Genomic DNA, 21,383 nt, shown 5'->3' on the forward strand with positions numbered 1-21,383 from the left:
AAGTGACTTATGCTTTATGGCCTGGTATCTGTAAACTCCTATCCCAAATAAATATCCTTTATAAAAACCAATCAATTTCTGATATTTTGCATCAGCACCCCTTTGGCTGACTAATATACATACTGGGTGAAATCCTGGAACAGAAAAAGACATTGGAGAATAACTAAGGAAATGTGAACGTAATATGGATTTCAATTAATCATAATTGTGGCAGTTAGATATTATTTATGAATTCCAAAAAGAAATATTGATTATGTTTGTAAACTGGTCTGTTTCTCTGGGCATGGTAACCCTTTGATTGTTTTAGATTCAGCTGAGATGGCTTTGATTAAATTATTTTAAGATTAGGGATTTGATTCAATCACTAGGGTGTGCAGGGTTGATTCCCTGCACCCTTGTCCCTGCTCCCTTGGTGGGGTGTATAAAGGGATAACCAATCAAGAAGGCAAGAGAAGTAGATACACAGAGGATCCTGCAATGCAGAAGAGAGATGAGCCTGACAGTCTACAGCTAACCTTGTGAAGAGACCAGAGCAGCTGACCCCAGAAAGAAATGAGCCCCAGGAAGAGAGATGAGCCTTAAGCTCGGCCTACAGCCAAGACTGGAAGAAGCTGGGACCAGAGAGCCTTAAAAGAAAAGGGCTGAATTCTCACAAACATTGCCTGCCATCTTGCTTCAACATGTGCCAACAGACTTTGGGGAAGGAAGTAAGTTTGAGTTGGACTCTTTAGGGCCTTCTGACTATAAGTTTCTACCCCAAATAAAAACCCTTTATAAAAGCCAAGAGAGTTCTGATACTTAGTCACCCTTTGGCTGACTAATACAATAATGTATCAATATTGGTTCATTAATTGTGACAAATGCATGATGGTATAAGATAATAATAAGGGAAGCAGGGTATGGGGTATATGGGAACTCTGTACTATTCACAATTTTTCTATAAATTTGAAATTATTTTTTAAATTAAAAATTTATTTAAATATACCTATATACACACACACATTATACATACACACATACATATACAAACACACACTCATTCATACATATACACACACACATGCATGGATCCTATCACCAGAGATTTTGGTTTGATTTAATAAGATGGGGCTGGGTTGATTATAGGTATTTTTTAAACAACCCTCCTCCACAAGTAATTCAAATGTGCAGCCAAGGTTGAGAAAAAGTCTACTTTGCTGACCTCAGATTTTACTCCTTTCATTCCATTCTACTCCATAACTATCTACTTGCTGTCCTTCCAATATCCCAAGTTCACCTCTACCTTAGTACCTTTGCACTCACCATTCTTTCTGCCTTAAGCACTCTTCTTCCAGATATTTAATTCTCAGATAATAAAGTAATATTAATAATGAAGACTGTGGAATTAGTCCACACCTTAGCAGGACACAAATATATGGTTATCCCTCTCCACTTAACCCTTCAGAAGCTCTCTGGGCTCTTTTTAATGAAAATCTGAATATTGAATCCCTTGAAAAATTTAACTATTGTATAAGGGAAACCCATAAGTTCATGTTCAATCTGTAGAGTAGTATTTTCATCTGTACACACTGTAATTGCTAGAAAATGTCATTTTCTCATTTTGAAAGCCAACTAATGCCTCTATGAAGAGTTATATGAACCAAACCATTGTCTCTTCTATGAACAAAATCATAGGACTTTGAGTAGACAGCACTAAATGCTTTACAGTCAGAAGGTTTCTCTATATCTTTGAAAGACCTCATAATTCAGGTCTCCACCCCAGTATCATATGCTCAGAAATTCCTTCCATAAGCACATTATCAGAAAGTAACTACAGGGAAGTGGATGTGTCTCAACTGATAAGAGCATCCACCTACCATATAGGAAGTCCAGGGTTCAATACCCCAGGCCTCCTGGCCCCTGTGGTGAGCTGGCCCACACGCAGTTTTGCTGTGCACAAGGAGTGCTGAGCCACGCAGTGGTGTCCCCCGCACAGGGGTGCCTCACGCGCAAGGAATGTGCCCCTCAAGGAGAACCGCCCCGCGCAAAAAAAGTGCAGCCTGCCCAGGAGTGGCGCTGCACACACAGAGAGCTGACGGTGCAAGATGACTCAACAACAACAAAAAAAGCAACAGTTTCCTGGTGCCGCATGACAAAAATGCAAGTGGACACAGAAGAACACACAGCAAATGGACACAGAGAGTAGACAACGGGAGGGAAGGGGAGAGAAATAAAATAAATCTTTAAAAAAAAAGAAAGTAACTATATCCTGCCACACCACTCATTCTTTCATTAGCATGATTTACTGTCTTCATAGTACTTATTACCATCCAAAATCATTCTACCTATCTTTCTCTCTTGCTAGGGACCTGTCTTTCATTGCATACTTTCAGCACTTATTACAGGCTAAGAAAGTGCTTTATGGAAGACAGACTGAGATGGGGAATTCCAGAACTGCAGCCCTCATATACACATTCCATAGAACAAATTAGGGGTAGTTCTAACTAATAACCCCAATGCATCCCTTTTAAATCAGTCTTAACTTCTACCTTATTCTGTAAAAATAAATAAGGCACTGATTGGATCACTGTGTGTACAGTACCTCAAGCTTTTACTAGAAGCATTTTTGCCAAAATCCTTTTAGGCAAAAAATAAGAAATAAAAAATAAAAATAGGCACATTACAGCATATCTTCAACATCCAGGCTTCCCACCAAAGTGTCTCCCTATGAATTGACGAGAGAACCAGAGCCATTACAGCATAGTATATTTCCACTTCCAGCCCTTATGAAGTCACAACTGTTCTGAGCATATGCCTATATCCTTCTAACAACTCTGCTATTGGTACCCGCCCTTCCTGACTCCCCTCTTTAGCTATTTCCAATGTCACTTAAGCAAACATTCTTTTCTCCATGTGGGAGTATGAGTCTTTTTTGGACCCCAGAAAATTATGTTCTTGAATTGATTCATTCCTGTGTGAACCTAACGTAAGTGGGACCATTTGATTTAATTACTTTTGTAAGATGTAACCCAGGATGGGTCTTAATCATCTGACTGGATTCCTTTATAAACAGATGAATATGGAAAGAGGAGGCCACAGAGACACACAGGACCTCAGAAAGAAACCCCCAGAAGTTGAGAAAGAGGTTTCCCAAAGGCCAAGGCTAGAATCAGCAGAGCACAGAGGCATGAGAGGCCCCAAGGAAACTAAGAGAAACTGTGGAAACCAGAAAGCAGAAAGCTGCAAGCCCCAGAGGGGCCTGAGGCCTTAAAGTGGACATTTTCATGGCCTCAGAACTGTAAGCTTGCAACCTAGTAAATCCCCATTGTAAAAGCCAACCCATTTCTGGTATACTGACTTGGCAACCTTTAGCAAACTAAAACACCCTACATATCTACCTTAAATGCAAACAGAAAGATAAGGGGTAGCTTCTGAACCTTTGGGGTTTGGATCTGTCCATAGAAAAACCATGTTAAGAACACAAGAGATGCTCAGTAAGTACTTGCTGAATTCTGCCAGTCATTTCTCCTTTGCCATATATAATACTTCACCTTTTCTTTGGTTCACCTTAGGATAAGTTGCCACACAGATTTCCAGGACTAATGCTTTTCAAACCAAAGGACATGACCCATTAGTGTGTCATGCAATCAATTTAGAGGGAGCATCCAGAATTTTTTTTTTGCAACAATAAAATAGAAACAGAACACATAATAAGCAGTAAGAAGTAAGGTAAATAGTACATATTAGAGTTCTACTGAGTTATTTCAAGGTATATATATATATATGTGTGTGTGTGTGTGTGTGTGTAAACTAGGTCAAATTGTAAAATACATTTTCCCCACTATAGCATGTAGCCAAAATAATCTCAAAGCACTGGTCTAGACTTCTGAATATATGTAATTGCATTTTTGTTGTTTGACAAAAAGATCCAATTAAATGTAGCTCTGAATGCAGATTCACTGAGCAACATAAGAATTTTCACATGAATAAATTCATAAGCCAGACCAAATGACTCATTTTCAATGCCAGATTATGGTCACAGTAAGAGAAACCTGCATATTTGAGACAAGAGGTCTTGACCCAGATGAGAGGCCATAATTTGGGTTGTATATGTATGTTTTTATGCTAAAGCTAGAGTACAGGGCTCAGTTCCAATTTGGATGCACAAAATCCTTTGGAGATCAAGTGTCCTGAAATCAAACTGGAAATAAAGCAATAACCAAAAGAGAAAGCAGAACAGTCCTTCAGTGACTAAATGTTAACCTTGTCCTTTCAAGGAGTTCGTTTGTCTCAATTTGGCCGGCTAGCCTTCAGGGATTGTCTCTGTACCTTGGCTCCCTCTTGCTATATAGTCACCCTGGTTTTCTGCCTACTCTGGTTTACTGTGAAATTTGCTTTTCTCAAGTGTCAGCAGCTCTTGGCAACAATTTGGCCTACTACCATCAATACCAGCCACCCAGTCTGGTTTGGCATCAAGGTTTCAAAACATAAATTGTACAAATTCCTCTCAACTCGAAACTTGTGTTTAACTAGCCTCCTCATATTATTAATAACTAAAAAACAGCTAACATTTATTTAGCACTTATAATCTGTTAAGCTTTGTTAAAGCATCTTATCACATAAAGTCATTAATTCTCACAAAACCCTCTTTTATTTCTATTTTTAAACCTGTTTTACCAATATGGAAACCAGACCAAGTTGTTACGTAACTTGCCCAAAAGTCAAAAAGCAAGTGGCAGAACGAGCATACTCCCCTCACTCCCTAATCCCACATTATGTTTGGTTTTTTGTTTTCTTTATAATACTATTACATGTTTATTTGTTTCTTCTATATTTCCCTCTAATACAATGTAATCTCTGGTAGAACTAGGAACTTTTTGCTCACTGCCATTTTGCTCACTGCTACATTTTCAACCTTTAGAAAGTACCTGTACCCAGCCAATTCTCAATAAATCCTTGCCGAATGAATGCAGTATAACAAAGATCTTCTCTGATGCATCATAAATCAGCCACTTTTGCTATTCCAGAGGATGTACTCCCTTGCCAATAAGCAAATGTAAATTGTTGTAAAAACTTCTGAAACCAGAGGTGAACTAACATTAATTAAAGTTGCAACAAAGCTCTGACCAAACTCAAATCTTCATTAGATCAAAATGATCAGACCCTCATTCTGGCTGCCAGAGTATATGGCATGTCCTTTCTGAGGGAAAAAAAAGATATTACTCTAGTCTACGGTTATTTTAAACACAATGTCTGGCATTGAATGAAAAATTATGTGACATGAGAAGAATCATGAAAATGTGGCACATAATCAAGATAGAATAAGACACTAAAAAAACCCTGGAAAAATGGATCTCTTAAAAAATAATTCAACGGACATTCTAGAGTTGAAAAATATATTAAAATTAGAATTTAACAAATGACATGCAATGGTGTATTGCAGGTATTAAAAATATAAATAAAAAAGAATGAGGCGGATCTGTGGAGTGGTCTCCAGGTTATAGAGTTACATGAAAAAAAAGTAAAATATAAAAAAGTATCCCCCTCCATGGTTAGGCTAATGTGTCAACTCAGCCAGGTAATTATGCCCAGTCATTTGGTCAAGCAAGCACTGGGCTAACTGTAATACAAAGACATTCATGGGTTTCAGTCTTCAATGAGATTACTGCATTGATGCCTGATTACCTCTACATCAACCAGGGAGACTGCCATCAGCAATGAGTGATGCTTTATCCAATCAGCTGAATGCCTTAAACGAGGAAGTGATTTCAGCATTTGGAGAGAATTTCCTAGCTCATCTTTTGACAGCCAACGTCTCCTGGAAACTCATCAAGGACCTTCACTGGATATTCATTGGTGCCCCTAGTTTGCAGCCAGCCTGTGAAATTGGACTTGTGCATCCCCACAGTCATGTGAGAGACTCTTGTAAAATCTCATACTATTTACAGATATATCCTGTTGATTCTATTTCCCTAGAGAATGCTGCCTAATATAGCTCTCACCCATTTGTACAGAGAGAGTGTTTGCCCCAGCAGTTGAAAAGGGTGGATGTTTCTGCCTGATGTTGGGGGAGAATTTTGCCACCCCAGGGTACAGCAAGAGTGCAGCACATTCCCCAAGGAATAGGAAGGTTAAGGTCACCACCCCATAGGTCTGAGAGGGGTGGACCTGTTCCCCATGGATTAGGGAAGGCCAGCTCAACAACTCGTTGCCCTAAAAGGGCTGGGTCTATAAGCTAAAGGTTAGGGAGGATGTTGTCTTCACTTCACTGTACTGGGGGGGGGGGGTTTAAGAAGCTAACCCAAAGATTGGGTAAAGTGTGGCAATCACCCCAATGCTCTTGGAAGGTAAGGTCTGGAGCTTGGTAGACACCTAGATGCTTGATGAGGGTGGAACCAAGAAAATGGCCATTGGGCAAGCCTGTGGAAAAGGTGGCTCCCCATGTGGTCCTAGGGAGAAGAGATCATTAGCTTAAAAATGACTCTCAGACTTTGACATCTAAAGAAGTATGCCCTGCAAGTTTACGGAACTGTTCTGGACTCATAACTCATGTTCCCCTCCCAATTTCTCCTTATGGTATTGAAAATGTTTATTCTTTGTCTGTCCATTTGTGTACTGGAAGCAAATCAATTGTTCTGTAAATTTCAGAGATCTAAAGCCAGATGGGACTTTGCCCCAAGACAAACTGTATTTTCATAAACTGATTGTGATATGATTTTGTACTTAGTATTGCTACTAAAATAAGGCTTTTTTGAATATTGTAATGTCTCTTTGGAATTCAGAGGGTGGAATGTAGTAGTTTGATATTGTTTATGAATTCCAGAAATAGATACTGGATTATGTTTGTAAACTGGTTTGTTCCTCTGGGCATATTAGATTATATGGGTTAAGAGGTTTCACTTTTACTTGGTTAAATAATGATTAAGGCATTGATTGGGCCACATCAGTAGGATGTTAAGGCACCACCCTCTTGATGGGCAGGGACTCACAGAGAAACCACACCACAGAGAAGGGAGGTTGGAGTTTTGAGCTGGAGTCCTGGGAAGTAAACACACAGAGAAGCAAATATGTTAGACATGGCAGACACCCTGAGAAGAGACTAGCTGTTCGTCTGATAGTCTACAGCTGACCTTGAAGAGAGAAGAAAGCAGCTGAGCCTGGAGAGGAATGAGTCCAGGAGAGAGACAAGACTTATCACAGCCTACAGCTGACAGTGTGAAGAAGCTGGGACCATGGAGCCAAGAGAGGAAGAAGGAGCCTGAACCCTTGCAGACATCAGCAGCCATCTTGCTCAAACATGTGGCAAAAGATTTTGGTGAATGAAGTAACTTACGCTTTATGGTCTGGTAACTGTAAGCTTCTAACCCAAATAAATACCTTCTATAAACAGATTAATGGTACTTTGCATCAGCAACCCTCTGGCTGCCTAAAACACCCCCCAAAAATAACCCCAGTTTTACCATAAGAAAAACATGAGACAATCCAAACAGAAAAATTCCATGAAAACTGATCAGCACAACTCAAAATTGTCAAGATCATCAAAAACAAGTCTAAGAAATTGCCACAGACCACTGGAGGCCAAGGAGACACAGTAAATAACTGTTATATGTAACTAGAAAAGGAAAATATGGGGGAAAACAATGAAATACAAACTGTGAGGTTTAGTTCATTGTAATGTACTGTTTCCTTAGTTATGACAAATACATCATAGTAATAAAAAATATTAACAATAGGGAAAACTGGGTAAGGGATAATCAGGAATTCCCTGAACTCTATAACTTTTCTGTAAATCTAAAACCATTCTAAAATAAAAGTTTATTAATAAAATGAACAAAATTGAGTATCTATAGTATGCTATCCTTCATGTAAAAAGGGGATATAAGAAAATAAGTATCTGCTCATTTGTGCAAAACAAATATTAAAATGATAAACTGGAAACTAAAAAAGATTGGTTGCCCACAGGAGAAGGATGGGAAAAGGATGGAAAGATCAGGGAAATGAGAAGGGATAGAAATGAGGAGTGAGTGATACTTCCCTGAGTACATTTTCTCATATAGCTCTGACTCAGAACTACAGTAATGTTCACATACCCTTCACAAACCCAAAATGTAATATAAGCACTAACAACTATATCTGTATTACAAGTGAATAATATAGCTACCCTAAGGGGTTGGGGAAGTAAAGAACAAACATATGTTTGAGTGAAAAATGATATTATTCAATGAATATTTAAGAAAATACTGGGAAGCGGACTTGGCCCAATGGATAGGGTGTCCACCTACCACATGGGAGGTCCGCGGTTCAAACCCCGGGGCCTCCTTGACCCGTGTGGAGCTGGCCTATGCTCAGTGCTGATGCGTGCAAGGAGTGCCCTGCCACGAAGGGGTGTCCCCCGCGTAGGGGAGCTCCACGTGCAAGGAGTGCACCCCATAAGGAGACCCGCCCAGCGCAAAAGAAAGTGCAGCCTGCCCAGGAATGGCGCCGCACACATGGAGAGCTGACACGACAAGATGACGCAACAAAAAGAAACACAGATCCCTGGTGCCGCTGATAAAGACAGAAGTGGTCACAGAACACACAGCAAATGGGGGGGGTGAGGGGAGACGGGAGAGAAATAAATAAAAATAAATCTTAAAAAAAAAAAAAAGAAAATACTAAAGAAAAAAGGAGTGTTCATAAATGCTATAATCTATTTAGTAAACATGTTTCCCTGAGAATATGCTTAGCCTAGCAATTCTGAAACTACTTTATGTGTATACTAGAATTGAACAAGTAAATATATTGTGGATGGTAAGAGCTAGGTGTCTCACTGTTGAGAAAGTAGTTATAAATAGAGAAGTCTAAAACGAAATCTGTGATATTGGATTACAATCAGAGCTATCATGGTTTTTAGTATGTGTGTGTGTATATGTGTGTGTGTGTGTGTGTGTGTGTGTGTATATATATATATAAACTCACACAGAGTGACAGGTATAGGGAAATAAAATTTGTATATATGCATGGGTTAGTACATATATATATAGATTTCCTTGATCTGTCTTCTGAAAGGACCTGGTAGTGATGACGACTAGTTGCAGGTACATACCTACTGCCCAGATCTTGGTTTCTAAATACCATTCTATCATAAAAGGAACTAGAACTCCTTGGAGAAGTGGTTGATCCCAGGGCTGGGGCAGGGAAAATGTAAGATGAGCCTGGAAAATCTTGTGCGGCCAGGAAGTAAGAAAATGTTCAGAAAAAGATGGGTATTTATTGAAAGAATACAGAAACCAACCTGAAGGAATTCAAAACAGCCAAAGCTGTTATGGGAAACTGGCTTACCTGATCCTTATTATAAATGTTACACTTGTTCTATTGTAGATGTTGCAGTTGTTAGATGTTGCAGTTGTTCCCTATTATAGATGATGTTGCAGTTCTAATAGCAAACAGCCACTTGGTAGTTTCCAATAAACACCAGGTGGACTCTAGGGTTGAGGCTCTCAGTTCCAGAAGCTGTGAGTCCCCTGGTCCCATCTTTATCTTCTCTCTTTTATCTCTCTCTCTGTTCTTTTATTTTGTAAAGTTCTGTGTCGCCTTCCCTTCCAGCCAACCTATTGCTGAGCTGATCTCAGCACAAAGCTAAGATATATGAGCAACAAAATAAATCCTGATAGTACCTGATTTTAACCCACAGAATAAAATAAATATCCATGAATCCATCATATTAATAAATAATACATAACTAAACTGCAGAGAAAAGATAACTCTTCCTTACCATAGAATTCCCAATAATAAATGTAGAAGGAAAGAGTGGAAAAGAGAATTGCCAGTAATAACTGCCGAAGATAAGATCCACCAAGGAATTGTAAAATTAGTGGGCAAAAGTAGTATCTCTAGCAAATGCTTACTGACAACAAAGATAGTTAACTTTACAGTGGAGAACCCCAGCAGACACTAACTTAACCAAATAATCAAGGTAAACATCACCAGTAATAAGACATATTAACAACATAAAATCCCTTGATATGAAGCACTAAAAAAGACATCAATATTTTTGTGGTATTCTTACAAAAAAAATGTACACTTCAACATTAAGAAAATAACAGAAAACCCAACTTGAAAAGCATTCAACAAAATAAATGAATCCCCACCTTCCTTTATACCCCTAATCACATGTATACTTTATTATTTACTCATATCATCATGTATTCATGGATATTTATTTTATTCTGTGGGTTAAAATCCAGTAATATGATAATTTATTTTGTTGTTTACATTATCTTAGCTTTGGTCATTACGAATTGCCCTCAAGAGCTGCTTCCTGTACTTTGTCTTAATATGGGAACAAAATTACTACCTAAACTATAGACCTTATTAGAATTTTATCAATTTTTCTTCTGATGCTATTTCTCTGCATCAGGGTCCTATTCAGGACAGCACATGATTTTTTTTTTTAATTATTTATTTTTAAAAATTACATTAAAAAAATATGAGGTCCCATTTAACCCCACCGCCCCCACCCCCCACTCCCCCCACAGCAACACTCACTCCCATCATCGTGACACATCCATTGCACCTGGTAAGTGCATCTCTGAGCATCACTACACCCCATATGATTTTTTTTTTAAGATTTATTTTATTTCTTTATTTCTCCCCACCACCACCCCTCTGCACTTGCTGTGTCTGTCTTGTTTCTTTAGGAGGCACCTGGAACTGAACCTGGGACCTCCGATGTGGGAGGGAGGCACCTAATCACTTAAGGCACCTCCGTTCCCCAGAGCACATTTAGTTATTTTTTAGTTTCTTTTAGTGTGCAACATTTCCTCAGTCTTTCCTTATCTTTCATGATCTTGACATCAAAACAACAGATAGCAGTCCCTGATCAAGATGGCAGAGTGAAAGGCTTCAGGGCTCTACCCCTTCACAGGAGTTCTGAACAACTTGCAAGAACTAGAGCTTTCAGAAACATCTTTCTCAAAGCTCCAGAAAACAACCAAAGAACTGCAATAACAGGATGAGCACAGAATCAAGGAAAAGACTACTTAAAAAGTGGCAGGGCCTCTTAATGCCCTAGCTAGATCATCCCCAACCCCTCACTGACTCCACATGGAGTCAGTCTGACTTCCAGCACAGATCCCTGGTCCTGGTATTAGGAAGAACAGAGTAACCCTCATATATATACTGGGGGCATATATACCTGGCTCAATCCATCTATGGTGGTTTGAGGGATCTGCTGTCCCAGAACTTGCCTTTTGTGCAGAAGGCAGCTCACAGAACTCTCCTATAGAACACTGTAGGAGAGCAGTCAAGTTGTACCACCTGAGACAAGGGGTTGCTGGCTGTAGGACAGAGAGTGCAGTTCCAGGACTAGAAGGAAACCTTCCTAAGGAAGAGGGGACATTTGAAGCCACATAAACAAGGGACATTCTAAGGCTACATGCACATATTCAAGACAAGATATATGCATAGAAACATCAGGGAGGTCTGGAGATATTCTCTAAACTCATTGTATGGATGAGTTCTAAAGAAGAGCATTTGCATAGGTCAATCTTCAAAGACTGGGAAAACTGTCTTCTTTTTTCCTAATTTCTTTTTTATTTATTTATGTTGTTAGCTCCTAGCAATCAAGGAAAGTTCTGGCATAACACTAACTGCACACAAGTTTGAGCAGATGCCTCAGAGTCTAAATTCCAGTGATAACACACTAGCATATCAACCCAAGTTTCAACAAAAGGTTATAAAACATACAAAGTAAAAGAAAATGATCCAGGCAAAAAAAGATTAAAGAATTGGAAACCACCAATGAGTAGGATCAGACCCAGAAATTCCAGAAAAATACTTTTAAAAAATAGTCCTAAATATGCTCAAATAGCTAAAGGAAAGCATGGACAAAGAAGTAAAGAAAATCAGGAAAACAACAGGTGAACACAAAGAGAATATCAATAAAGAGATGGAAATTATGAAAAGGAAACAAACAGAGCTGAAGACCACAGTAAGTGAAATTAAAAATTCCCTAGAGATGTTCAACAGGAGATTGGTGCTTGCAGAAAAAAGAATTAGAGTATTAGAAGACAATTCAGTCTGAGGAGCAGAAAGAAGAATAAATGAGTAAAAGTGAACGGAGCCTGAGGAACCTGTGGGAAACCATCAAGCATACCAATATATGTATCATGGAAGTCCCAGGGGCAAAAGAAAGGGGCAGAAATAATGCTCAAAGAAATAATGGCTGAAAACTTCCCAAATTTAACAAAAGACATGAATACACACATCCAAGACACTCAACAAACTCCAAATGGGATAAACCCAAATAGACCCACACTGCAGCATACTGTAGTTAAACTGTCAAATGCCAAGGGTAAAGAGAGAATTCTTAAAGCTGTAAAAGAAAAGCTATGTGTCACATATGAGGGAGCTTCAATAAGTTTAAGTGCCAATTTCATATCAGAAACAGAGACGGCAAGGCAGTGGAATTATATATTTAAAGTTCTAAGACCAAAAAATGTCATCCAAGTATTCTATCCAGCAAAACTGTCTTTGAAAAATGAGGGGGAGATGAAGATATTCCAAGATAAACAAAAGCTAAGGGAGTTCGTCACCACTAGATAGGCCCTACAGGTTGAGAGGACAGCCAATAGATAACGGATCAAAGCCACAAAAAGAAATAAAGATCTCCAGTAAGGGTAATGACATGGGTAAAAATAAATACCAGTACTATTTTATTTTTGGTTTGTAATTCCACTTTTTACTTCCTATAGGATCTAAAAGGCAAATGCATAAAATGTAATGATAAATTAGTGGTTTTATAAACATGTAATTTGTGACAAGAACTACATAAAGATGGAAGTGCTGTTTTGTTTAGGAATACAGTATATATTATTGATGGTAAGTTTTTATCAAAGCATATGAGACTGTTAGAGATTTAAAATGTTAAATTTAAGCCTCAAGAAAATAACAAAGAATATCCAAGTGCATAGAGACAGAAATTAGAGTGATGGTTGCCAGGGGTAGAGAGCAGGAAGGATGGGGAGTTAACACATAACGGGTGTAGAATTTCTGTTTGGGGCATGAGAAGGTTTTAATAATGGAAGGGGGTGAGGGTACCACAATACTGAATGAATGTGATTTATTCCACTGAATGGTATGCTTGAGAGTGGTTGAGATGGGAAAATCTATTTTTATAAGTTCCATAATTTAAACAAAAAAAAGAGCAACTAAAGACATGATAATGATTATATGCAAAGTTTCATGATCCTGGATGGGATCTAGTAAGGGAGGAGTAATGGTACAAAGGAACTTTGTTGGGACATATGAAAAAATGTGAATATAGGTGTAAGTTTTATATCAATGTTAAATTTCTTCAACTTGATAACTGCACTTAAAAGTGGTTACATAAGTGAATATTTCTGTTCTTAGGAAATGTACTTGACAGTGTTAACTTTCAAGGATCATGAAGTATACAACCCACATGAAAGTTTTCACAAAATGGTTTAAGAAACAATAGACGTGGAATGGGTGTAGCTCAGTGGTTTGAGAGCCTGTTTGCCATGTATGAGGTTCCAAGTTCAATCCCAGGTACCTCCTAAAAACAAAAACAAAAACAAAAAACATAATCCTTGGGGAGTGGATATAGCCCAGTGGTTGAGCACCTGCCTGCCACATATGAGGTCCCAGGTTCAATCCCCAGTATCTCCTAAAAAAAAAAGAAGAAGAAAAAGAAATGATGGATGGATCAACAGATAAAGTGTAACAATCAGACATGGCAAAATGCTAAAATTGGTGGAGCTGGGTATCTGGGAGGTAGGGTATGTCAGAATTTGCTGTATGGGGTTTGAATTATTTTTGGTAGCTGTCCTGTAAGTTTGAAAGTATTCCAAATTAAAAAACAAAAAAAAGGGAAAGCGGATTTGGCCCAATGGATAGGGCGTCCACCTACCACATGGGAGGTCCAGGGTTCAAACCAGGGCCTCCTGACCCGTATGGTGAGCTGGCCCATGCACAGTACTGCTGTGTGCAAGGAGTGCCATGCCACGCAGGGGTGTCCCCTGCATAGGGGAACCCCATGCGCAAGGAGTGCGCCCCTCAAGGAGAATTGCCCCATGTGAAAAAAGCGCAGCCTGCTCAGGAATGGTATTGCACACACGGAGAGCTGATGCAGCAAGATGATACAACAAAAAGAGACACAGATTCCCACAAAAGAACACAAAGCAAATGGACACAGAAAGCTGACAACTGTGGGGGGTGGGGGAAGGAAGGGGAGAGAAATAAATAAAAAATAAATCTTTAAAAAAAAAAAACAGGGTCCACAAGATGGAGGACTAAAATATGGATTAGAGTGGACTTACCGATATTCTACTATGGAACTACTGTGACTAGTAATGGAAGAAATTGTAGCACTGATATGGAGGTGACCACAGTGGTTGCTGGGGCGGGGAGAGGGGGGAAGAGATGTGGAGTGGGGGCATTTTCGGGACTTGGAGTTGTCCTGGATGATACTGCAGAGACAGATACTGGACGTTGTGTGTCCTGCCATAACCCACTGGATGGGCTGGGGGAGAGTATGCACTACAATGTAAACTGTTGTCCATGTGGTGCAGCAGTGCTCCAAGGTATATTCACCAAACGCAGTGGATGTGCCACAATGATGGAGGAGGTTGTTGATGTGGGAGGAGTGGGATGAGGGGGATGGAGGGCATATGGGAACCTCATATTTTTTTAATGTAACATTTAAAAAAAAAGAGATCGTAGGAAAAATAAAAATAAATAATACGTAATTCTAAAAAAAAGTTAAAAAGAAATGGAATCTGTAGTCAAAAATACAATACAAAAAAAAAAAAAATACAGACAGAAAGACACACATAAACACATATACAATCCAGATTCAGATGGCTTTAATGATCAGTTCTACCAACAATTCTGGAAAGAAATATTCCAATCTTTCACAAACACTTTAGCACATTAAAAGATAGCGAGAGGGGAGCTGATGTGGCTCAAGCAGTTGAGGTGCCTGCTTCCTACATAGGAGGTCCTAGGTTTAGTTCCAGTGCCTCCTAAAAGCAAAAATAAACAACAAGCAAACAAATGAAAAAACCAACTCAGGAGAGCCAATGTGGCTCAGTGGTTGAGTGCCAGCTTCCCACTTACGAGGTCCCTGAGGTCAATCCTTGGCCCCCGTACCTCAAAAGAAGAAAAATAAAGATAGCAAGAAAGTGAGAAGCAACACACCCTGACTCACACTCTGAAGCCAATATAACCTTGATAGCAAAATCTCATGAGGACAATAAAAGAAAGTAAAATTACGGTCCAATTTCTCCAATAAATGTAGATGAAAAAAAATCTTCCATAAGTAATAAACCAAATTCATAAGCATAAGACAGTATAGGCAGGGCAGACAGCTCAGGAGTTTAGTACCCTGCCAGGGGGTCTACTTAGGAATTTATGTTCCCCAGTGTAATACAGACTTAGTTGTGGTTTCCCTATACACTGTTCTTCTGCCCCTTCTATTTGAACCTATAGTTAGTGCTAGAGTTGACAGATGTATGTCCAAAAGACCTAAGTCTTTGGGCTGTTCATGTGTGAGCTGGGCCCTGAATCAACAGAGCTGCAACACTTACTCTCCAGTTCAGTGACTCACCCAGCACAAGGAGATGATGATGGACAACGACCATCCCAAGGAAGAGAGTGAGTCTGCAACTGCAAGCAAGATAGTCCCATCTATCTGTTCATGGGATCTGTGCCCCATCTCAATTAGAGGTGGAGTGAACATCACCATCCCAGAATCCTTAGGATTAGGGAATGAATGATGGACTAGAGTAGACTTACTGGTATTCTAGTATAGAATTACTGTGACTCTAGAAATAGAAAAACTTATTGATGTGGAGGCAGTGGCCACTGGAGGTTCTGAGGGGAGGGATAGGGAAAAACAGTTGTAATACGAAGACATTTTCAGGACTTGGGAATTGTCCTGAATGATATTGCAATGACGGATACAACTCATTATATATCTTATCATAACTTACAAAATTGTGCAGGAGAGAGTGTCGACTACAATGTAAACTATAATCCACACTTAGTGGCAGTACTCCAAAATGTGTTTATCAATTGTAACAAATGTACCACACTAATGAAAGATGTTAATGTGGGAAAATGTAGGGGGGTTTGGGGGTGGGGCATATGGGAATTCCCTCTATTTTTTATGTAATGTTTATGTAATCTAAGTAGTCTTTAAAAAAAATAAAGTATTAAAAAAATATACATAAGGATACTTCATCATACCAGTTATCCCAGAATGCAAGGTTCCTCTAATTGTAAAAACAGTAACAACAACATGAAGGGATAGAAATAAAATCATATAAATGCACAAGCCTTTACTTGCAAAAAGAAACACGAACAATAAGCAAAAAACTATAATGAGAGTGGTTACCAAGAGTTATTGGAGAAATCAGGTGAAAAGGACAGGGTTCAGTGACAGATTCACTTTTGAGACCTGTTATGACTAGTTTTTAAATATAATTTTAAGAGGTAAATCAATTAATGTTTTTCCGTACATTAACATAGTAAAAAAATAAAATCGCACAATCATGAGGCAAAAAAAAAAAAAAAACCCAAATAAATAATCAAAAGACTTCATGTTGTAATGGTATTAATTTCCCCTATATTGTTTATAAATACCATATAATAAAGTCTTCCAAACGTTTTTATAGAATCTGATATGATTCTAAGGAAGGTAAAGGGTCAAGACTGGTCAAGAAACACCTGTAGAAGAACAAGATGGAAAGACTAGCTCTATCAGATATCAGATAACTGAGAAAATATGTTGGCACAAAAATATACTAACAGGGAAACGGACTTTGGCCCAGTGGTTAGGGCGTCCGTCTACCACATGGGAGGTCCGCGGTTCAAACCCGGGGCCTCCTTGACCCGTGTGGAGCTGGCCATGCGCAGCGCTGATGCGCGCAAGGAGTGCCTTGCCACGCAAGGGTGTCCCCCGCGTGGGGGAGCCCCACGCGCAAGGAGTGCGCCCGTGAGGAAAGCCGCCCAGCATGAAAAGTGCAGCCTGCCCAGGAATGGCGCCGCCCACACTTCCCGTGCCCTGACGACAACAGAAGCGGACAAAGAAACAAGACGCAGCAAATAGACACCAAGAACAGACAACCAGGGGAGAGGGGGAAATTAAATAAATTAATAAATCTTTAAAAATATATATATATATATATATATACTAACAGATTAATAGCACAGAACAGAAAAGCCAAGAAAATAGATTTGTACATATTCATGAACTTGATAAATGACAGGTGTTATCACTGATTGGTGCAGAAAAGGTGGAACTGTCACTAAATTCTGCTACAGTGATTGACTAGGGTACACAAGAAAAAAAAAAAGTTGAACGCCTACCTCCACTACACAAAAATCAATATTAAGATGCAAAAAGCATCTACTATAAAGGAAAGTATTGATAAATTTTACTACATTAAAATTAAGAACTTCTATTCAAGGCACAATTTAAAAAGAAAAACCACAAAGTGGGAGAAAATACTTGCTACCCATGTAACCAAGAAAGAAGTGAGAACCAAATGCCTAAAAACTCCTATAAATTAATCTGAAAGACAATTCAATAGAAAAAGTAAGCAAAAGATTTGAATGGGTACTTCACAAGAGAGGAAATAAGAATGATAGTTAAAGTCATCAGCAAACAGGGAAATGCAAATTCAAACCACAATAAGATACCATTACATACTCAAAAGATTGACAAAAAGTAAATATTCTGCAGAAACAAGTATTAGTGAAGATAAAGAGTAACAGAAACTCTTTTACACTCTGGATGGCAAGGCAAATTGGTACAACCATTTTGGAAAATAGTTGACAGCATCTAGGACTACTGAAGACATGCAAAGTCAGTGACACAATTGCACTCCTAGGCTTATATTCCATATAAATGAAAATATGCACCAGGAGACATGAGCAAGAATGTCAAACCAAGACTGTTTATAATAGCCAGAAGTGTTCATCTATACTATAATAGGTAAACTGTGGCATATTCATAAAATTTAATTTTGGATGTCATAAACACAATGTTGAGAAAATGAAGAGGAAAAAAAGCCTCAAAAGAATGCATATGAAACAATGGTGTAAATTTCAAAAAAGTTAAGGAGTACATACATATACGCTAAAAGTATCAAAATAAGCAAGAAAATTATCACCACAGAAGTTAAAATATGGGGAAGTAATAGAAAAAAAGGTAACAAAAAATAAAATAAAATAAAAATATTGCTAGTAATGCTCTATTTCTTCATCTGGATAGAGGTTTCATTAGTATTTGCTTTATACTTGGATGGTGCATATGTTTGTACACATGTTCTGAATGTGTATTTTACAATAAAAAATACGGACAAAAAAGGAAAACCCTTAAGCAATTTTCATTATCAAAGTATTTGTCATCTCAATCTGAGCAAATGAAAGATTTGCTTAGTAAAAGAAAGTCATAATGATAAAGTTCACTAATGAACTGCTCACCCCACTCAAACTTTCCTCCCTGGATAACTCCAACAGTTTCTCTCACTGATTATAAATACATGCAATATAAATATAAGACAAATCATTTGCAAATTCATTGATTCATCAAATATTTACTGAGTGTCTACATCTTGCCAAACATTGTTTTAGGGACATGCAAGATCCACGATAGACAAAGGTCCCTCTTAAAAAGCATGGAGGACATGGGAACTTCCATCCCCATCTCAATTTGGCCTCCACTTTCTCAGCCTCCTTTCCTACCAAGTTTCAAATATGAAGAACCTAACAGCAACTCCAAGCGCACAAGAAGTTACTATATAAACCACTATCTCAGGAGTCACCTGCTTGGATTCATTTGGCAAAATCATGGTTTCCCATGTTTCCTTGAAGGCAAAAAGGTTGTTTGCCTTCTCAAGAGCCCTAAGTCAAGGCACAAGACTCAACATTGGTAAAGCTGTGGGAATTGGCTTCAGTGGGGTGAAAGCTCCTAAGGAACACTTTACTTGGGATCCATAAACCACTGGATTTTTTTAAATTGTATTTTTCCTCAGGTGAGAATCCACAGCTTTCATCAGGCACTCAAAGGTGTTCAATCAAAAAGGGTAAATAGGCACTGCTCCCAATAAGTTGGATAAACTAGCTTTTTAGGGACACATTGAAAGTAAATGTGGCCACAGATAAACCACCTGAGTTGAAACCCAGGTGACGAGACTCCTAGGGCCTATGCTCTGACTGTCCAATACTTACTCTTAGTTCTTCAAAGGCTTCGTCTAGCGTGGAGAGTTGGTGACCCTGGTGAGCCCCAATAACCGGGCACAGGACACAGATGAGCTCTCTATCTTCCTGGCAATAGGTGCTTAAATCTAGCCCATGGTCTGGACACTTCCTCTTGGCCACTCTCTCTGCTTCCATTTCTATTTCTGGATCAAATTCGCTCTCTGCCTCAGTTTCTCCCTCAGCCTCAGATTCTCCTTCTTCCTGGTTGTCATCCTCTGCCTCGCTTTCTTGCTCATCCTCCATTTCTTCCTCACTGTCTTCTTCACTCTCTTCATCGCTCTCATCTTCACTCTCTTCCTCCGTCTCGCTCTCGTCTTCTGACGCACTCTCTTCCTCAGACTCGCTCTCTTCCCCCACCTCGTTTTCTATCTCTGTCTCATTCTCCACTTTGGCCTCAACTTCTTCCTTCCCCTCCCCCGTGGCTCCCGGTGTCCAGACCTCAGCGCCATGGATGTATTCCGCCAGGTGGTGACTGAGGAAATTCTGCCTGTGCACCTCTGCGTGGCGGCGGCAGTAGCAGAAGCCGCATTCTTGGCACACTTCCTCGGCCTCCGGAGCCTCGTCGGGCTCACACTCGTCACACGTGCCGTCGTGAGGCAGCTCCTCGAAGGCCGCGCCCACTCCGGTGGCCATGTGGGTGCCGTGACGCGGCCCAGGCCTCAAGGCCTCGGAGCTCGCCGCCTCTGCGCGGCGCACTCGCTTCTTTCTCCTCACTTCCTCCTGGGGACTCGCTTCCCGTGTCTTAGAACAGGACTCGGGACCGCGGTCGCCGCTGCCGCCTGCACCCGGCAGCCCCTGTACCGACCCAGGAGCAAATGGCCTTCCCGCCCGCGCGGCCTGCTCCCCGCGACCGCTTTGCGGCCCCGGGTACTTCCGGCGCAGCAGCCCGGGGCGCTTCGTGCGCCCAGGTGGACGCCCGAGCACCGGGACCCCGGCGCTATGCCGGGGGCTCGGCCTCTGGCTGTTCTGGGCAAGATCGCGGCGGTCGTGGGCCTCGCGCCGCCCCGGTTCTACTTTCCCTTTCACTGTCAGGCGGACTCCTTTCACTTCCTGAGTCATTTAAAGTGGCAATGCCCCTTTTCTGCTTTTCCCGCGGGATTCAGCATCCCAGGGAGGAGGAGGAGGAAGGATTAAGTCCCCTGCTCGCTCCCTGGTGGGAATTGGGCTCCGCCTCCCCCACTGCCTCCTGGGAGGTCTTTTTTAAGGACAATGTCCGTGTCTATTTCAGGATCTCTCATTCTAATCTGTCGCCACCCGTCGCAGTGTCCGATGCTGCCTGTTCTGCAAAGAGCTAGAGCTCAGTGTTGTTTTGCCACACCGAACCTGGCCGCCTAGGATTTCCAGGGCTCCGGGAAGAGCTGTGTTTGTTCTTCTTGGCTCGGGGAATTTCAGTCAGGCTGAGCAAACAAACCCTCTAGGACCAAAGCAATACTATGTTTTGTAGGTTTGTAAAGTCTATTTACATTCCTGTCTCATAGAGACTCTTGGGTGGTAATTTCTGCATCTTTTTCTAAGAGCCTGCCTTGAGATAATATGGTGAAGTGAGGTGGGAAAGATGGTATTTGTTGAGTGACAGTTCAATTTTGAGTATTCCTTCTTGTGAGGAACTTCTCTGGATTCAGATTGAGTTCCAAGACAAGAAAAAGAAAGGGAACTGTTATTTATTGAGCAACACTAAAGTGCCAAAAACCAGGCTAGATTTTTTTATGTGACTCTTCAAAAGCCGGCTATGGAAAATCCAGTGTGTGGGATCCCCAAATCCCGTGCCAATTCTTACTAGCATTATGGCCATGGATAAATTAATTCATCAGCCTGTTTACCACTTTATCTTTTCAATCTGTAAAGTGGATATAATGATAATTACTACCTACCTCATGGGGTTGTAAAAGGTGTCTGTCCTATAGAAGTATTTACTAAATTTTAGCTATTATTAATGGCACAGATTGTATTTAATGCTCAAAATGACCCTTAGAAGGACTTTTTAAAAACATTTTAAACTCTTAGGACATTTTTGGCTGGTCGTTGGCAATGTAGACAAACCTCATTCCATACTATGTTCCTCCATTCACAGAGGAGCTTTGGGGAGAGGTTATCTAGTCAGGGGAGAAGCTGAGATGTGGTTGAGAAGAATGAAG

At 40.1% G+C, this 21,383-nt stretch overlaps 1 protein-coding gene across 3 annotated transcripts in view; it reads right to left on the reverse strand.

Annotated features, from left to right (window-relative positions):
• TRIM44 (tripartite motif containing 44) overlaps window positions 1-20,425 on the reverse strand; it is a 158,839-nt gene extending 138,414 nt beyond the window's left edge. For all 3 annotated transcript variants that reach the window (XR_011649917.1, XR_009187592.2, XM_004446831.5), the window contains exon 1: window positions 19,219-20,425. Coding sequence is in view for 1 of the 3 variants with exons in the window: in XM_004446831.5 (XP_004446888.2) it covers window positions 19,219-20,307 (1,089 nt within the window). In the remaining 2 variants the exon portion in view is untranslated. The remainder of the gene's footprint in view (window positions 1-19,218) is intronic.
• Between the last annotated feature and the right edge of the window lie 958 nt (window positions 20,426-21,383).

This window comes from Dasypus novemcinctus, chromosome 10, assembly GCF_030445035.2.
Source record: "Dasypus novemcinctus isolate mDasNov1 chromosome 10, mDasNov1.1.hap2, whole genome shotgun sequence".
NCBI lineage: Eukaryota > Metazoa > Chordata > Mammalia > Cingulata > Dasypodidae > Dasypus > Dasypus novemcinctus.